The 23639-nt window shown below is 38.0% G+C and overlaps 1 protein-coding gene and 1 long non-coding RNA gene across 3 annotated transcripts; one reads left to right on the forward strand and one right to left on the reverse strand.

The window, feature by feature from the left end:
* The first annotated feature begins 17 nt into the window (after positions 1-17).
* Positions 18-9092, forward strand: ACTR8 (actin related protein 8). The gene is made up of 13 exons (XM_067303774.1): positions 18-195; positions 335-505; positions 1254-1364; positions 1641-1745; positions 2279-2452; positions 3008-3101; positions 4662-4794; positions 5126-5279; positions 5967-6062; positions 6622-6762; positions 7180-7444; positions 7759-7922; positions 8398-9092. Exons 1-13 carry the CDS (start codon positions 73-75, stop codon positions 8539-8541), a joined length of 1875 nt encoding a protein of 624 aa, XP_067159875.1. The 5' UTR covers positions 18-72; the 3' UTR covers positions 8542-9092.
* On the reverse strand, positions 893-23523 carry LOC106488612 (uncharacterized). Of its 2 annotated transcripts, XR_010885457.1 has the most exons (8): positions 23363-23523; positions 22934-22970; positions 21672-21784; positions 18359-18587; positions 13283-13403; positions 10524-10575; positions 5962-6067; positions 893-1150 (listed from the first exon to the last, which is right to left on the reverse strand). It is a non-coding gene; the product is annotated as an uncharacterized lncRNA (long non-coding RNA). The 2 variants fall into 2 exon arrangements; XR_010885456.1 differs by lacking the exon at positions 23363-23523 and having other exon boundaries at positions 22934-23171.
* Between the last annotated feature and the right edge of the window lie 116 nt (positions 23524-23639).

The following is a 23639-nucleotide window of genomic DNA, read 5'->3' on the forward strand; positions in this document are numbered from 1 at the left end:
CGCCGCTTCCGCCTGGTGCCGCTCGGGGCCGCGGCGGGGCCGGGGCCGGCGAGCGGCGGCGGCGGCGGCAGCATGACGCAGGCGGAGAAGGGCGAGGCGGAGAACGGGAAGGACAAGGAGCGCGACCGGGAGCGCGAGCAGCGCGGCGTCAAGCGGCCCATCGTGCCCGCCGCCGTGCCCGAGTCCCTGCAGGAGGTGAGAGAGACCCCGCGGCGGGGCCGGCGGGCGGCGGCGGGGCCGGGCCGGACCGGGCCGCAGCTGCCCCGGCGGCTTTAAGCCCTGGGCGCGGGGGGGGGGGGCCGGCGCGCACTCCCGCCCCCCTCTCTGTTCGCAGCAAATACAGAGCAACTTCATCGTGGTGATTCACCCGGGGTCGACGACGCTGCGGCTGGGCAGAGCCACGGACACGCTGCCCGTGGGGCTCCCGCACGTGCTGGCGCGGCGGCAGCGGCAGCCCGGGCAGCCCGCCTACCGCGACAGCTGGCTCCTGCGCGACGGGCTCAACGTAAGCAAGCGCCGCGGCCCCCGCGCGGGGCTGCCTGAGCTCCCCCCCCGGCCCCCCCCCCCGGTCCCCTCCGCCCGCTCCCCGCAGAGCGGCGCTCGTCGGCACCGCCTCCCTCTCTCTCTTGCCACGCGCTTCAGCGGCCGCGGCTTCGTTAAAGCTGGTGACTTGCCCCGCTTTACGCTAGGGCTTTGCTGGATTTGTTCACCGAGGAACGACACCCAGTGAGCTGAACCCACTGAGAGTTCTTACGGATTGATTTTTTTCCGTTCTATGATCTGATATCGCACAATATTTTTAAGCGTTTATAGAATTAGTTATAAAACTACTCCGTTTGGGAATGTTTTATTTACAAGCTGGTTTGTAGCTTGATTAATGTAGTTAGCAATTTTAGTCTAAGCTGCTCTAAAAATATATATAATGTTCTTATTCGTAATCTGAATCTGTACTAAAATTCATTAATCAAATTAATCTAATACTAAATTCCATTTTTAAACAATTGAAACCTATTTAAATATCTTTTGCTCTCATTTAGTATTTCTCCAGTTAAATAGACAATATCCTGAGCTCACGAGATTGGAGACCAAGTGGAGCAGCCATTAAAATCAGTTAAACCACTTGAGCTGACTTTGACAAATGTGTTGAAAGCTGTAATACAAAAAAGAATTTATTTAAAAAGATGTATATGATGTTCACTGTACAAACCTTCTATTTTTTCCCACAGTCTTATATATTTGGGTTTTTTGTTTAGAAACCTGAAAGTACCGAGCAGAGACAAAATGGTCTTAAAATGGTGGACCAAGCAATATGGTCCAAAAAGATGTCAAACGGTGCAAGGCGTATACCAGTGTCACCTGATCAGGTAACTCATTCTTAAGATTTTATTAAATTATTCATTCATATCGTTATTTGGTGTGATACTGTATTTTAATGGATGAGAATAGGTACATACTGCTTTATACAACAAGTACGGATGGTGCTGATGTGTGCCTTAACTCCAAAGACCAGAGAAGAAAATGCAGACTTATCACAGGTCTTCAGTGTAGGGTTTTCTTTGTGTTTTTTTTTTTCTTTCATGCATAAAAAGTGATGACTGATGAAATATTTATTAGCAATGTATGACTTAATTACATTTCAGGCTAGGTCATACAACAGACAGATGCGACCAGCTATTTTAGATCACAGCTCTGGGGCCAAGTGGACAAACACATCAAATCATCCAGAATATCTGGTAGGAGAAGAGGTAAGATGCATGTTGAAATGAGGCTTAACATTATGTTTTAATGCAGCTATTTAATCAGTAGCAACTTGCTATATGGTAGCAGCCATAGTATGTGGTTGCTATAGATGAGCATTTGTGCAGGGACTCATTGAGAACTTTGCGTATGTGGTATAACTGAGGGAAAAGGCAAGAAATTGGTAGAGAGATCAGCCTAGGAATCACTGCTGAATAATCAGGTATTCCTGAGCTTCAAAGAATTTGTAAATTATTTCACTTACTCATTTGAGATAATGGAAGAATGTACTGGTATGTGCATAGTAGATATCTATGGATATGAAAATTCAAACATTTTAAACCATGTATTTAAAAAATTTTTTAAATGCTTTATAATCCAGCCCTGTTATAAAGAAATCCACTGTTTGTATTGCTGTCACATCAGTCAGAGTGCTGCTATGTATCTTGTTCCATCTGCTTCTGAAATGATTTTCTAGTATTTGTTATTAACCTTTTGGGAAAGACAATGCATAGAATGCATAGAACTTTCTCATTTTCAGGCACTATATGTTAATCCACTGGATTCTTACAATATTCACTGGCCTATTAGAAGAGGGCAGCTGAATCTCCACACAGGACCTGGTGGCTCCCTCACTGCAGTATTAGCAGATCTTGAAGTTATATGGTCACATGCAATACAAAAATATCTGGAAATACCATTGAAAGACCTAAAGGTGAGCTATGAACGTGTTATTTTGGACTGTATCCACTTTTGGAAATGTTGTTTTTAAAATTTAAGAGAGGTAACCTGTTTATTTCTAAGCCTCTTACTGATGGTTTCCTTAATGGATAAATCCTTTCTGCTGGTGAATATGGTTCCTAAGACTTCATTTGGATTTGTGCCTTTGAAGACAAAATTTGATAATAATACTTTTAACAAGGAGGTTTGGAAATCCAATTCTAGAAATTTCACCATCTTACTCTGTTGGCTAAAAAGGAGGGAACTGAGGAATACATACCTAATGCTTGCATAATTTTTCTTCCTTGTTGAGTAGGTGTTTTTCTCCTATCTGATACACTTTTAAATATTTTAATGGCCTAGAAACTCTTAACCTGGTACTTACTCTGAACTGATTTTTAAATTATTGAAAATGTTCCCTCTTTCCATAAATTCTGCTTCTTTTTAGCACTTTTTATATTATGCTTTCTTCCTTGGCATCAGGTAGTCAAGCATGCAAAGAGAACTTTTAATTTGAGAGCTGGCATTAATTCACTGTTCTTATCTCCAGTACTACAGGTGTATTTTACTAATTCCAGACATCTATAATAAACAACATGTGAAAGAACTGGTAAATATGATCCTAATGAAGATGGGCTTCTCAGGTACAACCATGTATATGCAAACGATTTAATGATTAATATATAGCATAAAGATTTTTATTTTTTTTTCCTCCTCTAAGGCACATTTTTGTGGGCCAATCCCAGCTTACTGTTCTAATGTTAGCACCTTTCATCTTTTGCTATTGCCATAACTTGTCTCTTTCAGTAGGGCAAAATTATTGGCTAGTGTTGAAGCAAGTTTCTTCTTTGCTATTAGATACTCCAACTGTGAGCTTCTAATTTCAGCTGAGATTAAAATGCTGTAGCAACAGACAAGGATAATAAGCTAAATGATAGAGAATATTCAAACAGTAAATTAATTGCAGGATGCTGGAGAGTAAAACTGCTATCTTTTAATAATTAATTAATATGAGGTAAATGCAGTTCCCAAGCACTGCTCTCATCAGTTTATAGGCTTAGATATTATTGCTTGACTGTTAAACCTGTTTAGCCTCTTCTGTATCAAATAGAGGACACTCGTGACAAAAAGAAGAGACTTTCCATCCAAAAGAATCAAGTGGGAAATACTGTAAAAATAGAGATCGGTCTCACCATATATATTCATGCATTTGAACAAAATTTGATTCATTTCACCAGATTAAAATGAACTAGCCATATTAGCTTTTATTTTTAGTTTTTGACCAGAATAGTTCTAAATCATACCCCACTTGATTCTTTTTTGGTTTGTGCATAGTAGTAAGGTGAACAGTACCTACTTAATATTACTACATAAAAAATATACTAGCAAGAGCATAAAAGAGGTTGCAGTTGAAATGTCTTAGCTTCAGAGGAACAGGAAGAATACTAGGAAAAATATAAAGAAGTTTCTTATTTTTGTTTGGTAAATCAGACACAGGAAATACCATTAATAACTCCTCTTGAGTGTGCCATTTCCTAAATACTAACTTAGTGAAGAGCTGAACTAATTATACAGCATAACTAAATTCTGTTATTTAAAAACATTTGCCTTTGAAACACTAGTGTCACTTAGTTTTTGTCTACAAGCACAGCTCAACTGGGCCATTCTTTTCCTTCATTGGTTTGAAGGAGAGAATGTGAGGCATGCAGTACTTCTTAAGCTTAAATATGGGCTTGTAATATAAATATGAAAATAGCCTTTTACAGTTAAAGGTAGGTTGAAAGGAAAGAGTAAAATCAGACTGTGTTTTTTATCTATTTAAAGATCATATTTAAAATGCTAATGAGAGGGATAAAACTAGAAAAAATAAGAAAAACACTCCATGTGCATCTGATAGCCAAGACCCTGCAGTACTGGTTGCAAAAATAAGTTGAGTCTGGAGACAATTGTCTTTAGTCTCACAAAAAGAAGAACATGTGAACATAGGCATCTATCCTGCTCTTAGCTTTTCTTGGGACTCTAGGGTCTAACCAACCATAATTCTGTCCATCCCCCCACCCCACTTATTAAGTACATAAACTTTCAGTGCAGAATCAGGCTATTAGTAAATTTTAAAAGATATTAAGATGTCCTTTAAATGTCAGAAACATGGCTTTGAAGTTTGGCATGAACTGGATATAATTTTTCTCTCCCTATGTTGCTAGGAATTGTGGTACATCAGGAGTCTGTGTGTGCCACTTTTGGAAGTGGTTTAAGCAGTGCATGTATAGTAGATGTGGGAGATCAGAAGACAAGTGTTTGTTGTGTAGAAGATGGTGTTTCCCATCGCAACACCAGGTATCTTAATGAGCAGAATTATTATAAGCACATACTTAGTTACTTATGCAAAGATTTGACTGTAAAAATAAGGAAAATGTTTTACAAGTACAGTTTTTTTTACTTTGAGTTGTGTAACAAACGTCATTACGTCACACTAATATGAATCTTAAAAAAATTCTGCCATGTTTAAAAGAAGAAAAATGCAGAACTGACCCTGTGCTCTGCAAACTATGTGGAAGTCATGATCACAGCATGTTTGAAATGTTTCTTGTATTCCTATGTATGCTACTGTAGAAGGATAGGATTTCAAGAGTAATCAGTTTTTTGTTTTTTTCTCTCTGTGCTTTAGGCTGTGCCTTGCATACGGAGGATCTGATGTGTCAAGGTGTTTTTACTGGCTTATGCAACGAGCTGGGTTCCCATATAGAGACTGTCAGCTAACTAATAAGTTGGATTGCCTTCTGCTTCAGCACTTAAAGGAAACATTCTGTCATCTAGACCAGGTGACAAGGGAATATGGTGTTTTCTCCAAGTAAACTTTCCCCATCCCCTATGGAATGCTACTCTGGGGAGTCTGTTTGTGAGTTCACAATTTCTTGTGGTTAATGGGGAGAAAAATACATAAAATCATTACAACATATGCAGTGGTTTAGAGATGTATGAGGTGAAGATGCATGAGACTTGAAATGTGTTTTTGCGTGGCATAGTTTATTTTTAGGTATAGAATAGTTGCCTCATACAGCCCTCTGTAATGGGTATATAGGAAATGGGTTTCAAGAGCATAGAAAATACAATGGTTTACTCAGTAGAATACTGGCAGGAGTTGGAGAAGGCTTAGACTTGAAGTATTTTAAATTTATTTTAGTCTACTTTAGGAAGTAAGGGGTTTTTTGTTCTTTATAGCAGTAACACATATATGCTGTTTTTCCAGTTTCAGTTTTGTATGATCTGCCAGCAGGTCTTCTCCTTCTGCACAAAACCTTATTGTAAAACATTATGCATATAGAGAACTGTTCTGGCAGATCATGCTACAAGGAAAAGACTTCAAAAATTTTTCAAGAATAGATATATGAAATTCAGAGTCTGAAGAATACTTTTACTTTTTAGATTGTTGCCCACAGATTAAATAGGTTTAAGCAGTTGGATATAGTGATATAAAAGATCTAATTTTGTTGTCTTTTTTACCTCAGGATATTTCTGGACTGCAAGACCATGAGTTCCAAATTCGTCATCCAGATTCGCCAGCTTTATTATACCAGTTTCGATTAGGGGATGAAAAATTACAGGTGACCTAAAAAAAAAAAAAATTCAGGTGTATTTACGCTCTGGGTCTCACTTGTATCCTCACATTGCTATTAAGCCTGTGTGATTTATGGGTTGTCTTTAACCTTGTTTGATGGTATTGAAATGAATGACTGTAAGTATGAATGTGCCTAATACAGCACTAGTAGATGGACAAGACCTTCTAACTAGCCTTAGTTAAAGTGATAAGAGCTTCGATTCAATATGATGCTTATCCTTCAAGTGCAAGGAATGAATGCTGATCTTGCAAGTTTTTTCAGCTCTGAGTGTTTTTATTTTGTAACAAACTGTATTTGAATATTTGTTCATCATACAATACCATAATCTTTAAAGAAACCTATATGAATGTACAAGTGTTTGTTGTACTTAAGAAATTACACAAAACTCACACACTTTGTAGCCTATTACAAACCTATTTGAAAAAATGTATATTTAATTTTAAATTGTGAGAAAATAAAAATAGAGCAAGCTTTTCCTTTTCTGTAGTAAGCAATAAAAGAAAAAACTATTCAGTAAAGTCCTACCAAATCTCTCATTCTTCAGGCTCCAATGGCTCTGTTTTATCCAGCAACTTTCGGAATTGTTGGACAAAAAATGACAACTTTACAACACAGGTCACAAGGTGACCCTGAGGATCCCCATGATGAACATTACCTGTTAGCCACACAGAGTAAGCAGGAGCAGGTGTGTGAATGCTTGTTTTGTTTTTCATAAAGTGTTATTTAAATGCAGAATGCAAACAGAATTCTAACTCATCTCTGAAAGTGAAGTTTGTCAGCAGCATTGAGGAATAAACTTAAAGTAAGGAATTGCAGATATCTAGACAAGTCCTTAATGAAAACCGTGTATTTTCAGAATCTAAGATGTCTTCATTTTATGGCACTAATGCATCTGATGCATTTCAAAATAAAACCCTTACTTTGGAAGTAGGATTTAAAATAAAAATAGGTGGTAATGCAGGTAGTAATGCAAGGTTAAACATTTCTGTGCAATAAGGTAAAGAGAAGTGAAGTGCTTATTAAGGCTTTATATTATTACGTAACCTGCTGAAGATCTTTATTTTTCATAGTTTAAAGATCAACTTCTTTTCTCATTTTTAAGTCTGCAAAAGCTACAGCTGATAGAAAATCTATGTCCAAGCCTGGTGCATTTGAGGGAGACTTGCGAGGCCAGGCCTCAGACGTTTCAGAGAGGATCTACCCTCAAGAAGTGGAACTGGGATCTTCTCAGGGTGATTGTATGATATCTGGAAATGACTCAGAAGAACCTTTAACTGCACACATGTCCAGGAAAACAGCTATCTCTCAGTTTGAAGGCAAAGCCTTAGGCCTTGACAAAGCCATTCTTCATAGTATTGACTGCTGTGGTAAGAATTGTATTTGTATAATCCTGTAAAATATGCATATCAGCCGATTAATGTGGATGGATGGCAGCACCCTACATTTTACCAAATATCTTAATTTTATCTTTTCTAGGATAGCTACACTGTTTTTTGTATTTGAATTTTTGTTAAGGTTTCTTTAGCTAGATCTTTTGAAGCCCAAGGAATAGAAAAAGAATTTTAAAAGCAAATGCTTCTCAGTTTCTATGTGGTTGGACCTGTACTAAATTCTTTATAAGCCAAATACAAGCCTGTTAACTTTACACAATACATAATTTTCTTGTATCAATTTATTCCAGCATCTGATGATACAAAAAAGAAGATGTACAGCTCCATCCTAGTAGTGGGAGGAGGCCTTATGTTTCATAAAGCTCAGGAGTTTCTGCAACACCGAATTCTCAACAAAATGCCACCTTCTTTCAGAAGAGTTGTTGAAAATGTTGAAGTCATTACAAGACCTAAGGTACATTGTTAACTCATAGCTAAATGGTTGAGTTAGTAAATTATGATTGGCTGAGAGCTTTACAAGACTGTGTTACTTTTTCCTCTTTCTTGGGATTTGTTTTTTTTTTCCTTATTAAGGGAAAAGAAAGTATGGATTAAAAACAGTAAGTTTCATTTGGCAATTATCAGCTAAATTTGTAAAATCAAAATCCAAGTATTTTCCAAAGGCTGAAGGAAGGATTTTCCCTATATGTCTATAAGACATACTATAAAAATAGTGACTCTTAAAACATATTAAATAGTCTCTCCATATATTTATCATATTATCATGAAAGAGTCTCTCTTTCTGAATAAGTTCAGGAAAATTTCTTTTCTCCTTCCCTAATCCCCAAGATTTCATGCAGTGATGAATCCTATGGGAATAAATAGGATGCAGGTTTTGAGAAGTGAAAAATCAGACCAATGATTATACACAATCTGTGTTCTGAATTCAGGATATGGATCCCCGCTTAATTGCATGGAAAGGAGGTGCAGTTTTGGCCTGTCTTGACACAACTCAGGAGTTATGGATATATCAGCGAGAATGGCAACGTTTTGGTGTCAGAATGTTACGAGAGCGAGCTGCATTTGTGTGGTAATTTATATGTTTACAGTGGAGCACGGTTAACTAAACATTCCTTTCCCAAAATGCTACTTTTTCCTCTGCAGAGGTATTGATCTTCTGCTGCTGGGTGTTTTTGTATTTTACTGAAATTAAGTCTGAGATTTTCCAGTAGTGCAAAAATCCTGTCAAGTGAGAAGGTGTTGCTATACTCCATCTTTTAAATTGTATGCATTGAATTCCCTATGTACAGTGTCACAGTCATCTCCAAATTCACATCTATATAAGTTTTTTTGTATATTAAAAATGCACAACATGGGTATTTGATGTATCAAATGCTGAAGGGACAGATATTAAGCCATGATTCATTCTGGATGCACATACGTACCACAGAAGCAAGAGCTGCAGACTGCAATCTATGGACTTAACAAGGCAGTGTGATTCTTACCCTAGTGTTACTAGGAGAAAAAAAGTTGTTATATAAGTGATCACCCTGAAAAAAAGTGAAACGGAAGACTTAAACTACTGTTGCTTTTGGTATTTTGCTTCTAAAATAAATTGTATTATTCATTGGAAAAACTTTAACAATGTAGAAGTGGAGTATTTTTTCTTGCCTGTTCTCACCTTCGAGAACTCTTGTTAACTTCTCACTGTCTGCTCTTCTCTCTATTTAAAACACCCAGTACAGCACACCCAAAAGAGCTAGATCTGTTGTTTCACAGCCAGCACCAGTCTCAATCCTACAGTATGAGTTCTTCAGTTAGAAAAATGATCAAAGACCAGGATGCCATTTCTTATTTTCTGTTATGGAGGCTCTTACCACCTCAAATCTGTATCTGCAATTATAATCTAGATAAAAACTATTAAAACACTTCTAATATTTCCAGGCACATGAGTCTGTAAGTACCTGAAAGTACTGGTACTGCATGCTGTCCCTTATTTTATTTAAGACTATGGCCTTTTGTCTGCCTTTTATTGAAGATCTACATAAAGAATTCAAAACTTTAGATCTTACTCTGGCAAGATGAGATGTTGCTGTTTTGTTTGTTTTTTAAAGGGTCTAGAATTCCAATCGTAGCTTATAAACATATATATATATAGTTATATAAAAGCAGCTAGGTTGTGATATAGAAGTACACATGTGCAAAGATCTTGTTAGGATTTGTTGATCTACAACTGGTTCTCTACAGCAAACACTTCAAAACTTCACACCAGTGGGTGCTGACACCTGGACACACTGAAGGCTGAGGTAAATTACTGCACTTGCAAAGCTACATCATTCTTACAGCACCGCATCAAACATACTGTAAATGCACACTGTGACACAAAGTAACGTAGCCACAGAACCAGCCTTTAAGTCAGGCTGGAAAAACAGTTAACTTCACATCTCTACAGAGGAGAGAGAAAGACTTTTAAATTACTTGATGGACTGTGTTCTGGTATTGCCACAGCTAATTATTTCTAATAGTTTCATTTGAGCAGAAATTTACTTCAAAATTATATAGTATTTAGTAATGGATTCAGTAGGTAGGAGGGAAAAACGCTATAGTTACTCAGCTGCAGTTAGAGGCTCCATATATTGTGATGGAGAAAGGACACAGACCTATCTATTCTTGGTTTGATATTACTGCCGGTCTTAGAAATCTTGACTATAGATGAAATTCATAAATTAGTAGCTTTGTCTTGTCTGTATCTCTAGCATTTTTAACTCGTTTTAAATCTCATTACAAAACTGTAAATGATAACTTAGTTTCACTTCACTGAAAACACTCAGGTTGTTTATTTTTAAGTAGGGTTTTTTAAAATATTTTCCCTTTTCAGGATGAAATTTAATCATAAATCATACACCCAGAAACATATAGACATATAGTGGTATATATTTTAAATTATTTACTTGACATAAAAAGTTGACTATCTACATACAAGACATATATACATATATATGTACATACATATACATAGGATATATATACAAGAAACTACTCTTTTCACTTAAAATAAATCAAAAATGTTATTTACCTCTATCAAAATATCGGTGCTTTCATCACTCCCCAGTATTCTCACAGAAATTCTATTTTCATTTATCCGATTGTGGAATGAAATCCCAAAGAAGAGTGTGGAGGGGAGAAGAAAGTCAAAGACATTTGTTACAACAGGAGTCATTAGTAAGTTAAATTGCACTTAATGTTTACTTGCATTTAAAATGCATTAATAGATTAAAAAAAAAAGGCTATTAGCTGTTCTTAACACAGTATCATAGATCGGGCATATATTATCTTTACATATGCTTGTCTATTTAAACAAGATAAACATCTTAGTAGGAAATGCAATTAAGGATGAGTTTCATGTTAGTTAAGCCTCACCTAACCAGGTACTGTAAGTTTTCTTCCATATTTTCCCTTTCACTGATTAATCTCACTCTGAACATAATAATACTCTTTAAATATATCCTTAAAAATTAAAGAATACCATCTCAAAAAGTCAAATCATATATTGTAATAGCAGTGCACAGCCACGATTCTTCTAGACTGTGTCCTTAGTATTTGCTGGCCAGCTCTGCTGATTTGACTACAGTGGCCGCATGTGCCTCCTGCTGTGCTAGTACAGAAAGAGAACTTACAGGAGCATGTTTTCAATGTATTATCATTTAGCAGAAAGTTACCTTTGCTTCCAAGTTTTTTTTCCAAGAAGTACTTAATATGTTTGACGCTCATAAAGGAGTACTAAATATTCCAGCCCCAGCTTGCTTGTAAAATTCACTTCTAATTCTTTCCCTATTTTACAGACAGTTTTGTTTGGATGCCACAAACTTCCTGAGGTTTAAAAATTTTACATTGAAGTCCTTTCAATGACTAAGTGATGAAATGTCAACTTCTGTTATTGTGCTTGTGATAAGCACTGTACACCCTGCAGATGGCACCTTATGAGCTAACAGAGTACTTGTGATTTTTAAGGGACAAGTATTAGTTACAATAGGAACACTGCAGTTGTGTGAATTCAGGCACTGGTGCTTGAAAATGCACATGGTGAAAATATCTAATCTATAAAAGCTCCAACAGATTTAGAAATAGTTATTTATATTACTAATGCTTCTGCATGCCCAAACCTGCATGGAATTTGCTTAGTCTATTAAAAGTACTTTTGGTCAAGTCACAGTGTACGCACCAGTAAGTAGACTAAATTCATCATCTTGGAAAAACAGAGAAAACTTGTCAATCCCATATTCACAGATTACAGTATGGCATTATCTAAATTAAACTGCAGAATTCTCAAAATTCCCATTTTAAGGCAATGAATACGGCATAGCACAAGATTCACTTGAAGGTCTTTGACCCTATTCAACCTGCAGGCAAAGATGATCTTGTGAAATATTTCTGAAGTGAATTTTTTCCCCTCCTTCAGTATGATGTCTAGAGGCTGGATCTGGCTCTAAAGTGCCCACCCTCCTCCTTCAGTATTTTAGAAGTCTTAGATTTCTATCTTTATGAAAATAACTCCAAGTATGTATACGTTGCACTTAGGCATTTCAATACAACTTTTGTTGTATTTTGTTACATTATCTTTACAGACTGCAAATTTAAATGGATATTTAAAATTTTAGCAAATGCACAGTCTTTGTGCGTTTTCACTAAAGGCTATCAAAGCATGCATAAATGAATCCTGCATGTACAATATATTTTAGAAAAGACCATCAGAAGTAGGTACTAGCCTATGTAGCTCCTGCTCTGTGATCAGTCTTTCATTTTCTATTACCATCCTCACCTCTATTACCTCCTTCTCAAACACACAAATGCATAAAAAACATGCTCCACTTACATAATCTTTATAGGCAACTGCCTAAATGCGATAGTGATGAAGAGGCATTCAAGTTAAAAAAAAAAAAAAAAAAAATCTCAGAGGGCTTTCTGATGGCAATAGAAGCTGGTTTACGAGTGATTCATTTATCTTGACCACAGATCAAATGAAACCAGAAGAAAAGTGTCATGTTATCAGCCTGCTCTGCTTATTATCCCTTCCTCTCCCAACAACTGAAGTCTAAACAATAAAGAAAATAGGTCATACCTGTATACAGCTATTTCAAACAAAATTTAATTTAACCCCATCTGGGAGGAGAATGTCATCTGTATGAAAGAGGACTACTTAAACAGCAACAATGCCTTGATCCTGACCTTAGAAGTTAAATCTTGAAGGGAGGCATAATGAATATGGCTGTCTTCTGATTACTAAGAACACCACCAGCTGTGCCGGTGCTTGTGTTGGTGTGGAGGTGTTTTTTTTTTTAAAGTGAGAAACTTCAGAGATCACCAATTCCATAGTCATCAAGCAATATGACTGGGAGAACATGTTCTCCTTTATTGTGCCTCTAAACTTGCCAGGATGCCTTGCAATTTTAGAGAAATAATAATAATAATCAGGAATATTACTATTATTAAAAACTACATTAAAAAGCTATCTAGCTAAAAGTGTAAATTATTTTAAAATTGCCAGCAGAGCAAATATTTTTTTCCTTTGAAAATATCTATTTCTCTATTGATAAAAGGTGAATGTTAAGGAAATACAGAAACAAAACATGCATAAAAAAAAAAAAAGACACTCCTAAGGAACTGCCTGCATGCGAGTAATGCGAGCTTTGATGACTGTGCATCTATGGAGTGCTATGAAGACTTCAAAACACATTGAAAGCAGAAGCCATTTCTGACCCTTATTAAGGAAATCTATGCAACAGCATGCAAGCAAAAACAGTAGTATCATTTACCAGAGAATACTTGATAAATTACCTGGAGTAGTTAGCAAAATGGATTTTGTTAGAGAATCCTCATTTATATTTGCTGGGGGTAGACTGTAAGCATGGATGAAATATTTCATTTCTGGTTCTACAGGGAATCCAATATAATGTAACTGCCATGAAAATAAAAATGAAGAAAAGTCAGCCTTGAGGACTTAATACTTGGATAGATATATACAACTGTAATGGAGCTGGGTTTAATAGATGAGAATTTATTTAGATTAGTAACTACTAACAAATAGGTGCACATAAAAAGAGTGAAACATTTTTAGGAAGACAGAATTCCAAGCTCAGAGACAGGAACAAGTTATCAAGTGTCAGCTTGGTGATTGTGTATGTGCACACTCAAAGCTTGCAGCCAATATGAAAAAATTATTTTAGCCCACAATGAAGGAGGTTGCCCCCCATGACACCATCGTGTGTCACCAATCATCTGATCAAAGATAATGTCTTTCTGGCTTACATTACCCTGGCTCTGAGCTTCCATTTGAGAACAGAAGGAGAGATGAAGTCATGGAAAAGAGACAGCCCTACCTTCTCAATGCATTGTTCTTGGTCTCCCAAAACACAGGGCTCAAACCCCTACTTCATGAAGTGTCTGAAGGAAGCATGGTACAACTGTTTTTCCTTTCCCAAATCCCTATTCATTAACTTAGTAGAGTGGACATTTTTACTATATTCTTTTAGATGTCACTTCCCTATTCCCTACCTTCCTCTTCCCAAACTGCAGTAAATGAAGGAAACAACTGCTTAAAAATATTCTTACTCTTCAAGTACCAAATACAGTTTGATTTTGAAACTTTCCTGTATAATTGCACCAAATACACTGAAAATGGTCAATAATTCCTTTACTGGTCACACAAATCTTTGTGCTTGTCAGTTCTTTGATGCTAGCTAGAAGATGATATTTGCTGATCATCAATAAAAAACAGTTTAAATTCATAGAATATTAAACACACAGCTTCTGTGACAACAGGTTCTCCAAATAAAACATTGCAATTTTAAAATTTGCCATAGTACTTGATCCTTTGGCCTGTTTACAGAACACCAGGGAATGTAATACCTTTCTCAAATTCTTTTATCCAGTTCATGCCAGGCTGCTCCTTTTAAAGCAAAAACTGTCTAAATTATATCCTCAGCATTTCCACTGTCCACTCAGTCACAGGTATACATCCATTGCCTGTTTGTACCAGTGCCTTCCTTAGCAGCTCTAAAGCAGCAATTTTCAGTCTTTTCACTGCAGACCTAAAAATGTTCCACTGGAAGTGGACAAACCTATATAAAATATTCCGTATGCTAACAAGTGCAGTCCCAGATCTGGAAACCAGAATTCATAATTTTGCTGGGGAAAAATGAACTCTGAAGTTTTATAGTATATTATAATTTCTCACCCTCTCCACGTCCACAAGCTATAAGCTACCTGTATGTCTCTCTTCCTCAGGAGATAATTACCTTATCACTGCTTTCATTCTTTTCTTCATCTGCAGACTGATGTCCCCTCTATTCCATAGATAACTTCCTTTTCTTTTAAGGATGGTCTTACAGATATTCTCCTACCTAGATGCCAAGCAGTTTTTCCCAGCTTGTATTTAGCTTTAATATCCAGTGCTTTTGTTTCTGACCTGGCGAAAGGCTTGGTGCCCAAAAGCTTGGCTATTTTTTCCAATCTACTACTTTTGCCTACAAGCCCCGTTCTGCCTAAGGTTGCCAATAGCATAATAACCATCTTGTGTATTTATGACTGTAGCCAACCCCATTGCTAATAAATCATAAGCTTTACCGAACGTGTATTGACTCCTTGGAGGTCCTGACTTCATTCATTACAATAATGCATCCAGAGCCACAAAGTCATTTAATGCAATCAATCCATCCTGGAGAAGATGCCTCTATCAATCTAGAAGCATGCAGGTTTATAAAAGCAATCTTTTTTAAGGATATACCAGTATTGACGCTTCCAGCATACAAGTGTCCTGCTTATATATAAACAACTAAGATGATTAGAAAAAGTAGTAATTGGATTTTTTTTAATGATATTTACATTAATTTTGCCATTTATACTATGATACTGCTTTTGTGCTTGCATGAATGTGGAGTTAAAAATGCTTTGAGAGCAATGATGGTGACACCAAACTGCACAAAAGGGGAAATGGAAAAGTCATTTGGGGAAAAGGGATATGAGGAGGAAAGAAATGTCAAGTCAAAACAATAACTGTGCTGTACGTTCAGAAAGGATACCTACAGGAGATTAATGATAATCTACCACATGATCTGTACTTCCCTCTGCACTGGTATTGAATTCAAACATGCACTAGCACAGACAGAAGGTGGTGCCGTTGTTGGTTTCTGCAAGCCCCTTTGAGAGTGTCAAAAGGGAAGCAGGGTCTTACTCTGCCATACTGAGGCAGATTAAAGAAATTGCACTCCCACTTCTTAAAGGGATATAAATGTTCAGGTTGGCAATGCAATGTATTCATTTCATACGAAACTTACACTGAAAATGTATTTCATTTGCCCAGAAAGTTAACTGGAGAACTACAGACCATCAGTAATGCCTTCAGAAAAACAGTTTTAGAAGAATTATTTTTCGCTAGTTTACCTTTTCACAAGGTTTACCTTGACAGTTAAACTGAAAGGCAGTAGGCCTTTTATTTGCTCATAGCATGTTTCTGACACTATCCTTTGCAGTTCATTTTCTCATTCTCCTTAGGATCCCCACCAGCTGACAACAAACCTACCATCCACACTGAGGCTCAAACTTATATTTGTATATACATTTTTATATTTTTTTTATATATATACACATATATATACAAACTTATGCTCAAATTATTACTTTTATTTGGTTATATTCTATCTGATTTGATTTTTATCAGTCATGTCAGAGACTGCAGCTTGAGAGAAATAATTTTCATCTAGCTAAAGAAGAAAGGGGATAAAAATGAGATACTTCATTCTGTCATTTCCAGGGAGAGAGAATTTCTTGGGTGCATTGGAGACTGATACTGAAATTCAAAGTGGTTTTGGTTTGTCAACATTAGGTAAAAAACAACGCATTCCAGAGACTGATGACAGATAGGAGTATATGTAAGCTATGATCAGCCTATTTTGATTCCTATTTGTCTTCGCAAGGTCCTGCTCCTGAGCTGAGAAAGTGGTACAGTTTTACACTAGCAGATCTTCATAATCTCAGTGCTGTATGGTTGGAAAGGAAGTTGAGACACAATTCCAGTCCTATTGCATGACCATAAGTTTGTAGATCACACATGTTTGTGGGATGTTTTCTGTACCAATACATGCATCTTTCATCATACGTAACGTGAAAGCGTTTCTTGTACAAGAAACTAAGCAATAATTTTAAAGGGAATTCTTTGCAAAATCTGATAGCCCTTGGGACTCATGACCTAATCAGTGAGCTGAAACAAACTGAGAAAACTCAAGTGTTCCTTTGAAAGAATATGCAAAGAATATGAACCTCCATCACCAGCAGTAGTGAGCCATGGCTCCTTAGCACTGTAGTGTATCTGGGAGAAGCTGGGGAGCAACTAGAAGCCCATCTGGGAAGGGAGGAAAGAGCCTGGGAGGAATGAGATGTGGAAGACAAATTTCACCGGAATCTGTTTCATCAGAGAGAGAGAGAGAGAGAGAAAAAGAAAATTGAGAAGAGGATGGTGCAACACAGATTTTATATATGTAAAGAAAGCATAACACTTTTGGATGATTTTAAGAAGCAGATTGGAAATCTGATTCTTAAAAAAATTTCCATTTGTACATACCTGTTTCTAAGCCACACACAACAGACTAAAAGTAGTGTTTTTTCTTAAATGCATGAACTGAGCAGTCATATATAAAGACAGAATTCTCTGTGATCTTTGATATTTTGAAAATCCCAGGTTTAAAGACAAAATATTAATAGAAAAATAGAGAAACCACACTTCCAGTTTTCTCGAGTTATAGGTATCACACTAAGCTATTAAAATATACATGACAAGATAAATTGTCTTCTTATTTTGCACATCTGGTGGGATTTTTGTGTCTAGCCTCCTTAACTGCCTTCTTACTCAGCTAGTTTCTTCTTGCAGCACACACGCACATACCAACAGAAAAGAGAAAATCTGGAAGGTTTTGGGTTGTTTTTTATTGCAGGGTATAGTAACTAATCAGTTCCGTTTCAGAAAATGACATTATTATGAAATTATTGTAAAAAATTTTCAAGCAAATTCCTGAGCTAGAAATACGCGAGTGGGGTCACATATAACAAATGGACAAGGGGAGCACAAAGTAACAACAAGATAACTGCAAAGATCATGACAAGCAAAAGTCCTAGCTCAGCAGTTACACAGCTTTTTTTTTTTGGACAATGGTGTTTTGGGGCTTCAGCACAGAAGATTTAAACAAATAAAGGTAGATTCAGCTTCTTACTCAAACCCTTGAGTCTGCAAATAAGGTGGACATCTTAGAAAACAGGGCATTAACTTATTTAATTTATATTTGAGTTGTACTAAATAAAAACATATCCGGACCATTGGGACAAATCATAAAAGAAATGATGTATCAGAACTTCTGGACACTTCAGTAGATAGTCTAAGGGAATTTTCCCATGAATGGGTGGAAATTAATGTTCTGGCTCTACGTTACTGTCCTGTTCTTGAGGAAAGATCCATCACCCTTCCTTTTAAAAGATCAGAGAATTGCAGAATAGTTGAGATCAGAAGGGACCTCCGGAGATCATCTAGTCCAACTGCCCTGCTTAAGCAGGGTCAGCTAGAGATGGATTACAGACAGATTATCATCTTTAAAACACTGATTACTATCACCCTTGAGACTTGATTGACTTAAGAGTTGGATGCTATTGAGCGAAAGCCTACCTTGATATACCAAGTACTCACTTCTCACTCACCAGGTTTCCTTCTTCATCGTAAACCTTGGGACAATTGTATTCTTGCTAAGGAGAGCAACTTCCCCTCACAACAATTTTAAAGGTTGGAAAAAAAGAGGGCACAGTAGCCCAGCTATGGATTCAAGCCAGGGTCCCACACAGGAATGGAGGTAACCCAATTGCAGCCCCTACCTATAGCCACAGCAACATCCATTTTGCTTCTAGTGCAAAAAGAACCAGCCTCTCTTGATGCCTTCGAGTCAGTGAGAAAAATTTTTCAATTTCTTTTCATGCAGAACAGACAGGAGGAGGAGGAAGGTGGATGATTTTCTCTTCTTGTATCTTACCGGCTTAGCTTGTCTCCCGCCACTACAGCTGCTCAGTACCAAATTCAGCAGGACACAGGCTGCCAAATTCATCTCTGTTGACAAAAATGATACAACCTTATCAGTCTGGGTAGAATTACCTTTTCTTCCCGAGACCAGCCTTGCTACAGATCACTGAAAGCCTAAACTGTCTGCCAAGAGCTTTAAATTCTCCTCTTTCTTCATCCCAGGCAATTTATGTCTCAGTCATTAAATGAAAATAATGTGCTGATGATCAGCTTTACTTCCCTGCAGGTCTGATCTTTTACATAGTTTTTCCTCCTTTCACAAACAGAGGTGATTTCCCCCCTACTCTGGTCTTTAAATTAGAATATTGGGTCCATATATACCTAGGCAGGTGGTAAAATGACAAAACCTTAACAGACTAAATTTAAAGGTTGAAAAAAAGATCTTCTTAATCTGATTGCTAAAACCTGTTTTTGCCACTTTTTTCTTTTTTAAACAATGACAACAAATCAATGTTTTAGAAGACTGACAGTAATATCCTGTTACAGTTTTAGCCCTCTTTCTTGCTATTTCTTGTTGAACATTTAGATCTTGCATTTAATCTTACAGAAAGCGTACAAAAGCCAAGACTTGATATTCTTGGCATTTCTTGCATAGAGGAATACAGGAAAAAAGAAGCTTAAACTCTGAAGAAAATTCCATCATCAACAAAATGTGCTTTCATATTGTTAAGTTGAAACAATAGACAAGATCATGGTGTTGAGCACCATTTCAGAAGTGACTGCAAAAAAATGTAGGTTTAGATAAGCTGTGGAACTATAGAACTATGTTTTAATATACTAGTAGCTCCAAAAAGCGACTGGAAATGGGTAATGGCAGTACTGGAAAAAAGTGTCAGAAGGAAACTAAAAAGATGCAGATGATAATGATGGGACAGAGTGATAGAAATACTCGTCCCCTGACCCAGGGGCAGAAGGGGTGACCCCCTGAGAAGGCAAGGCTAAGGCAACGTTGCCAATTTCTATAATGTAACAAGCCCATGAAAGAGTGGACACCTGCAGGAGAAGTCCTTTAAATGATGTAGGAGGCTCCTCCATTTCTGTGGTGTTCAAAAAAGGGAACATGGGCAGCTTTTTGCACAAGACATCTGCTCCCGCTTAACTGCTAAAATTACTCTCCTGCCTGCTTCATAAAACTTTGGGTTTTGGTGGTTTTTTATTGTTTGTTTTTTAAACAACACTTCACCAAAAAAAAGTCACTGGGTAACAGGAAGCAGGAACACCAAAGAGCTGGAGGAAAACTCCTAGGATCTCTGGCAGAGAACAATTCTTAAGTGAAGAAATGCCTATTTGAGCAGCTAATTCTAATAACTACTCTAACTGCCCTTACTAGGGATATTTTTAATTATATAGTTGGTAGATTGTATAATGAAACTGAAATTTAATTTTTAAAAGTTTTGAAAAGCTTGAAAGTTTTGATTTTTAATACCTATAAATACGATTATTGTACTAAATTACACAAAAGTTAGCTTCAATGGCATTTTTTCTTGCAGTTATCAAGGTGGTGTGAAAATATTCATAACTGTGGAAATCTGTAGTTCATGTAAATATCTATTTAAAAGTCATGGGAAAATGCCATGCATAGAAAGAATGCATTGCACTTCTAGAATATTCAGTCTTCTTTCCAGTTACATTTTATAGCCTTGATACAGGAAACATGGCATTTGAGCAAACAAATTAGGATGAATGAATTCCTGTAATTCATTTCTACTAGGAGTGAACTGTGGAAATTACTCTTCATTTGACAGACATCAACAGCTTTGCAGATTAACCTTTGGCTTTTCAACCTCAAATTTTCCCTTGCATACAATAACAAAAGCTTAAAGTGAAAGACTAGCTAGAAAAAGTGTCAGAATTTATAGTTATGATTTACCTAATGTGAGAAGGGAAGAATAGGCATGATATCGTGACTTTCAAGATTGGCTTACGACTTTTTTCTGGCTTGAGGTTGTAGATACCAAATTAATCTATTCCATTGAAATTAGTATTGAACTTCTACTAGCTAAGTATAGAAACATAGCAAGTGGGAAGCATCAGCCTGGATTCTAGCACTTCATTAATGACTTGCATATAACTGCTGCTTTGCATGTTTAAACAGTAACAGATGCTCATAACAGTTGGTGCTTGCTAGTGTTAAACAGGATGTTAATATTTAACAATCAAAAAACTTCTCCAAATTATTCATAGTCTAAGATACTTTTGTAGAAGCTGGAGTATTGCAAGAAAAGAAAGTATGGCAAAATGAGGGCAGAATAAGTTACAGAAAATCCTGAATACACACTAAGCCTAGCAAACCTCTATAGCTAATAAAGCAAACTCAGTTTTCACTCCTGCCTACTTCAGTCAGAGCTTCTGTAGCTTATATCCTGAGTAACAATGATAATGTCCTGCTTTTGCTTAAGTTCTGATACTGAAGATAACATACAAAAACAGAAGAGAACAGAAAAAAAGAATAATAGATGGGTTCACATCCTAGTGTTCTGTAGTCATAATTCTTGAAAATAGATGAGCATAAATCAGGACTATCTTCAGTTTTATTCCTGAGAAACATATGTGCTTGTTAGTTTGCTTTCTCCTGTGGCTGTGCCCATTTAAGATATTTCTACAAATTAATATATTATTTCTATGACATACCACAAAGATCAGTTATGCTTTTACAAAATAATTTTTTCTTTTGTCTTTGAACTACAAGTTCAAGCATGGATGTTTGTATTTTTTCCCCTAGTAAAATATTTCAAATTTCACTATAAAACATTTTGTCATCAACCCCTGAAAATGGAGTTAATGGAAAGTATTTTTCTAAAGTCTTAAACTAGCTTTTAAATACACCACTGACTGCCCAAACAACAGGATATAAATCCATAAGGAAAAAAAGAACCCTAGAATGAGATAAAAATCACACGTGCTGAATAGCTTAGTTCTGTGTGAACATAACATTAACAGATAATGCGAGTCGGTACCTTTCATGTTCCTGTAACTGATTTACACAAGAAGTACTGTTTAAATAAATTATTGTCATTCATGTAGATTTAAGGGCTCTGTTTTCACAAATACATAATTCAAATATACTGTGACACAAACAACATTGATATTTTTCCTATAAATTTCACCAACCTTTGTGCTGCTACTCCATGTACTGCATTACTGTCTTTCCAAAAGTTTTGATGTAGCATGAGTCAACTGTAGTGGTGCATACAGTAGGATCCATCCCACTCTCCCACATGCCTCTAACAAACAAACCAAAACACGCTAGTTACCATAATATCCTAATCATTGGCTCTAGAGATCAGTGCTTGAGAGTCTTTCCTGTGAGGGCCAGGGTTACATGGGTGCAGTTCAGCCTACAGTTTTAGGTTTTTGCTTTACCCATAGTTTATGGGCAGAACTCTTCCAGATATTGATGGAATCGACAAATTAAGTTGATTTCATTTTGCTGGAGGAAACTGATCATAATTATTGATCACTGCTAGTGTCATCATAGTGCTTACGAGCTCTAGTTAGGGAGCAGGACCTCACCAGAGTCGGTGCTACACAACCCTGGATCAAAAAATCCAGGCTTCACTAAAGTGAATAGTTCTTGAAAATGTATTGAGCACACATTTGTGTATATTTTAATACACACTGAATATACATTTTCTATTATTTATTTACTTACTAAAAGCTTTGAAAGTATACTAAAATACCTGAACACACGCTACAAATCCTGCGAACACCCCTCAGCTTGGTTTCAAGCATTGTTAATCACCACATAGATTAAAGGCCAGTTAAAACCGCTTATCCATTGACCACACGTTTACTTATTGTTCCACAGAGGACAATTACTTATTTCCATTAATGAATAATTGTTCAGAAGTTTACAATTTGGTGCTTAAGTCTTCTTAATAAGCAAACATCTAGTTACCATCCATTATTTTTCTGCTTATCCAAGAGCAAGAACATTAACAAGCAATTATGAAGATCTCAGAAAAGTATTAATCATCCAATATATTCACAACAGAGCTATAAGGACGGACTCGGGAAAATAATCAGCATCTACGACCAATAACGAAGACACTGTAACAAAGAAAAATGTCATCACAAGACCTCTAGAGAAAATGCAAATTCTCTGTTTTGAGATAATTATCTTGATTAGTCTTCATTATATCTTTATTACTCCAGCACGAACTGCTCTGAATGGGAAACCAAGACAAGCCAATCCTCAAGTAGCCCAGCAGAGCAGCCGTACCAACTCTTAACTGGATATTGGCATTTTGCATGGAATTTTATGGGCCATCTCCCCCCAGAAGAGCTATCTTTGAATACAGTCTAGCCTACACTGAAGACGCATTTAAGATATTTAGAGGGCAAAGCCAACAGAAAAGCTCTACGGCCGTTACCAAGGTCCTGCAGTCTCCCCCGGTACCTTCGGCTGTCCTGCGGGATACCGTTAAGGAATATTATTTAACTTGCGTTTATCGGTGGCGCTAGCAGGCATGGCATGCCCAGAAACGAGTCAGCTAAGAGACGGACACGGCGGGACAGCTCGTCCGAAAGAAAAGTTTCACAGCAGAGGAGCCGCCGCCGCCGCCGCCCAGCACGTTTCCCCTCCGCACGGCGGCCGTTACCGCGGGGCCGCCTCGCCTCAGCGCCGCCGCGCGCCGGCCCCGCCCCCCCCCGCCCCAGCGGCCGCCGGGGCCGCGGCAGCAGCCGGCGGCGGGAGCGGGGGTCGCGCTGCGCCTCTGCTCCGCCTGCGGCGCCGCACGGAGGGGGGAGGGAGGGAGCGGCCGGCCGGGGCGGCAGCGAGGAGCGGGGGGGAGGCGGCGGACCTTGCCCGCTGCGCAGCACCCGCCTTGCGAAACGCCCCGACCGCGGCTTTCGAGGCAGCCAAAGGCGAAATTCCCGCGGAGAGTTCAGGCGCTCAGACCGTCGCCGCTCCCCGCCCGCGCCATCCCGCAGCGCGGGGCCGGGGGCGTGCGCCAGGGCCGGGTCCGGCCCGTCCCCCCGCCCGCGCTCCGCGCCGCTCCCTGCCGCCGCCTCCCGGGCAGGAGCCCCCAGCGCTCGGCGCCGGGGAGAGCGGCCGGGCTGCCCGCGCAGCGAGTGCGT

The sequence above is a fragment of the Apteryx mantelli genome, chromosome 12 (assembly GCF_036417845.1).
Source record: "Apteryx mantelli isolate bAptMan1 chromosome 12, bAptMan1.hap1, whole genome shotgun sequence".
Classification (NCBI taxonomy): domain Eukaryota; kingdom Metazoa; phylum Chordata; class Aves; order Apterygiformes; family Apterygidae; genus Apteryx; species Apteryx mantelli.

Bases quoted from the DNA above. Each gene is read 5' to 3' on its own strand.
- ACTR8 (XM_067303774.1), top strand. From the start codon at position 73: ATGACGCAGGCGGAGAAGGGCGAGGCGGAGAACGGGAAGGACAAGGAG. The intron at 506-1,253 runs GTAAGCAAGCGC...TTTTTTGTTTAG, and splicing joins TCCTGCGCGACGGGCTCAAC to AAACCTGAAAGTACCGAGCA. The intron at 2,453-3,007 runs GTGAGCTATGAA...TCTTATCTCCAG, and splicing joins TACCATTGAAAGACCTAAAG to TACTACAGGTGTATTTTACT.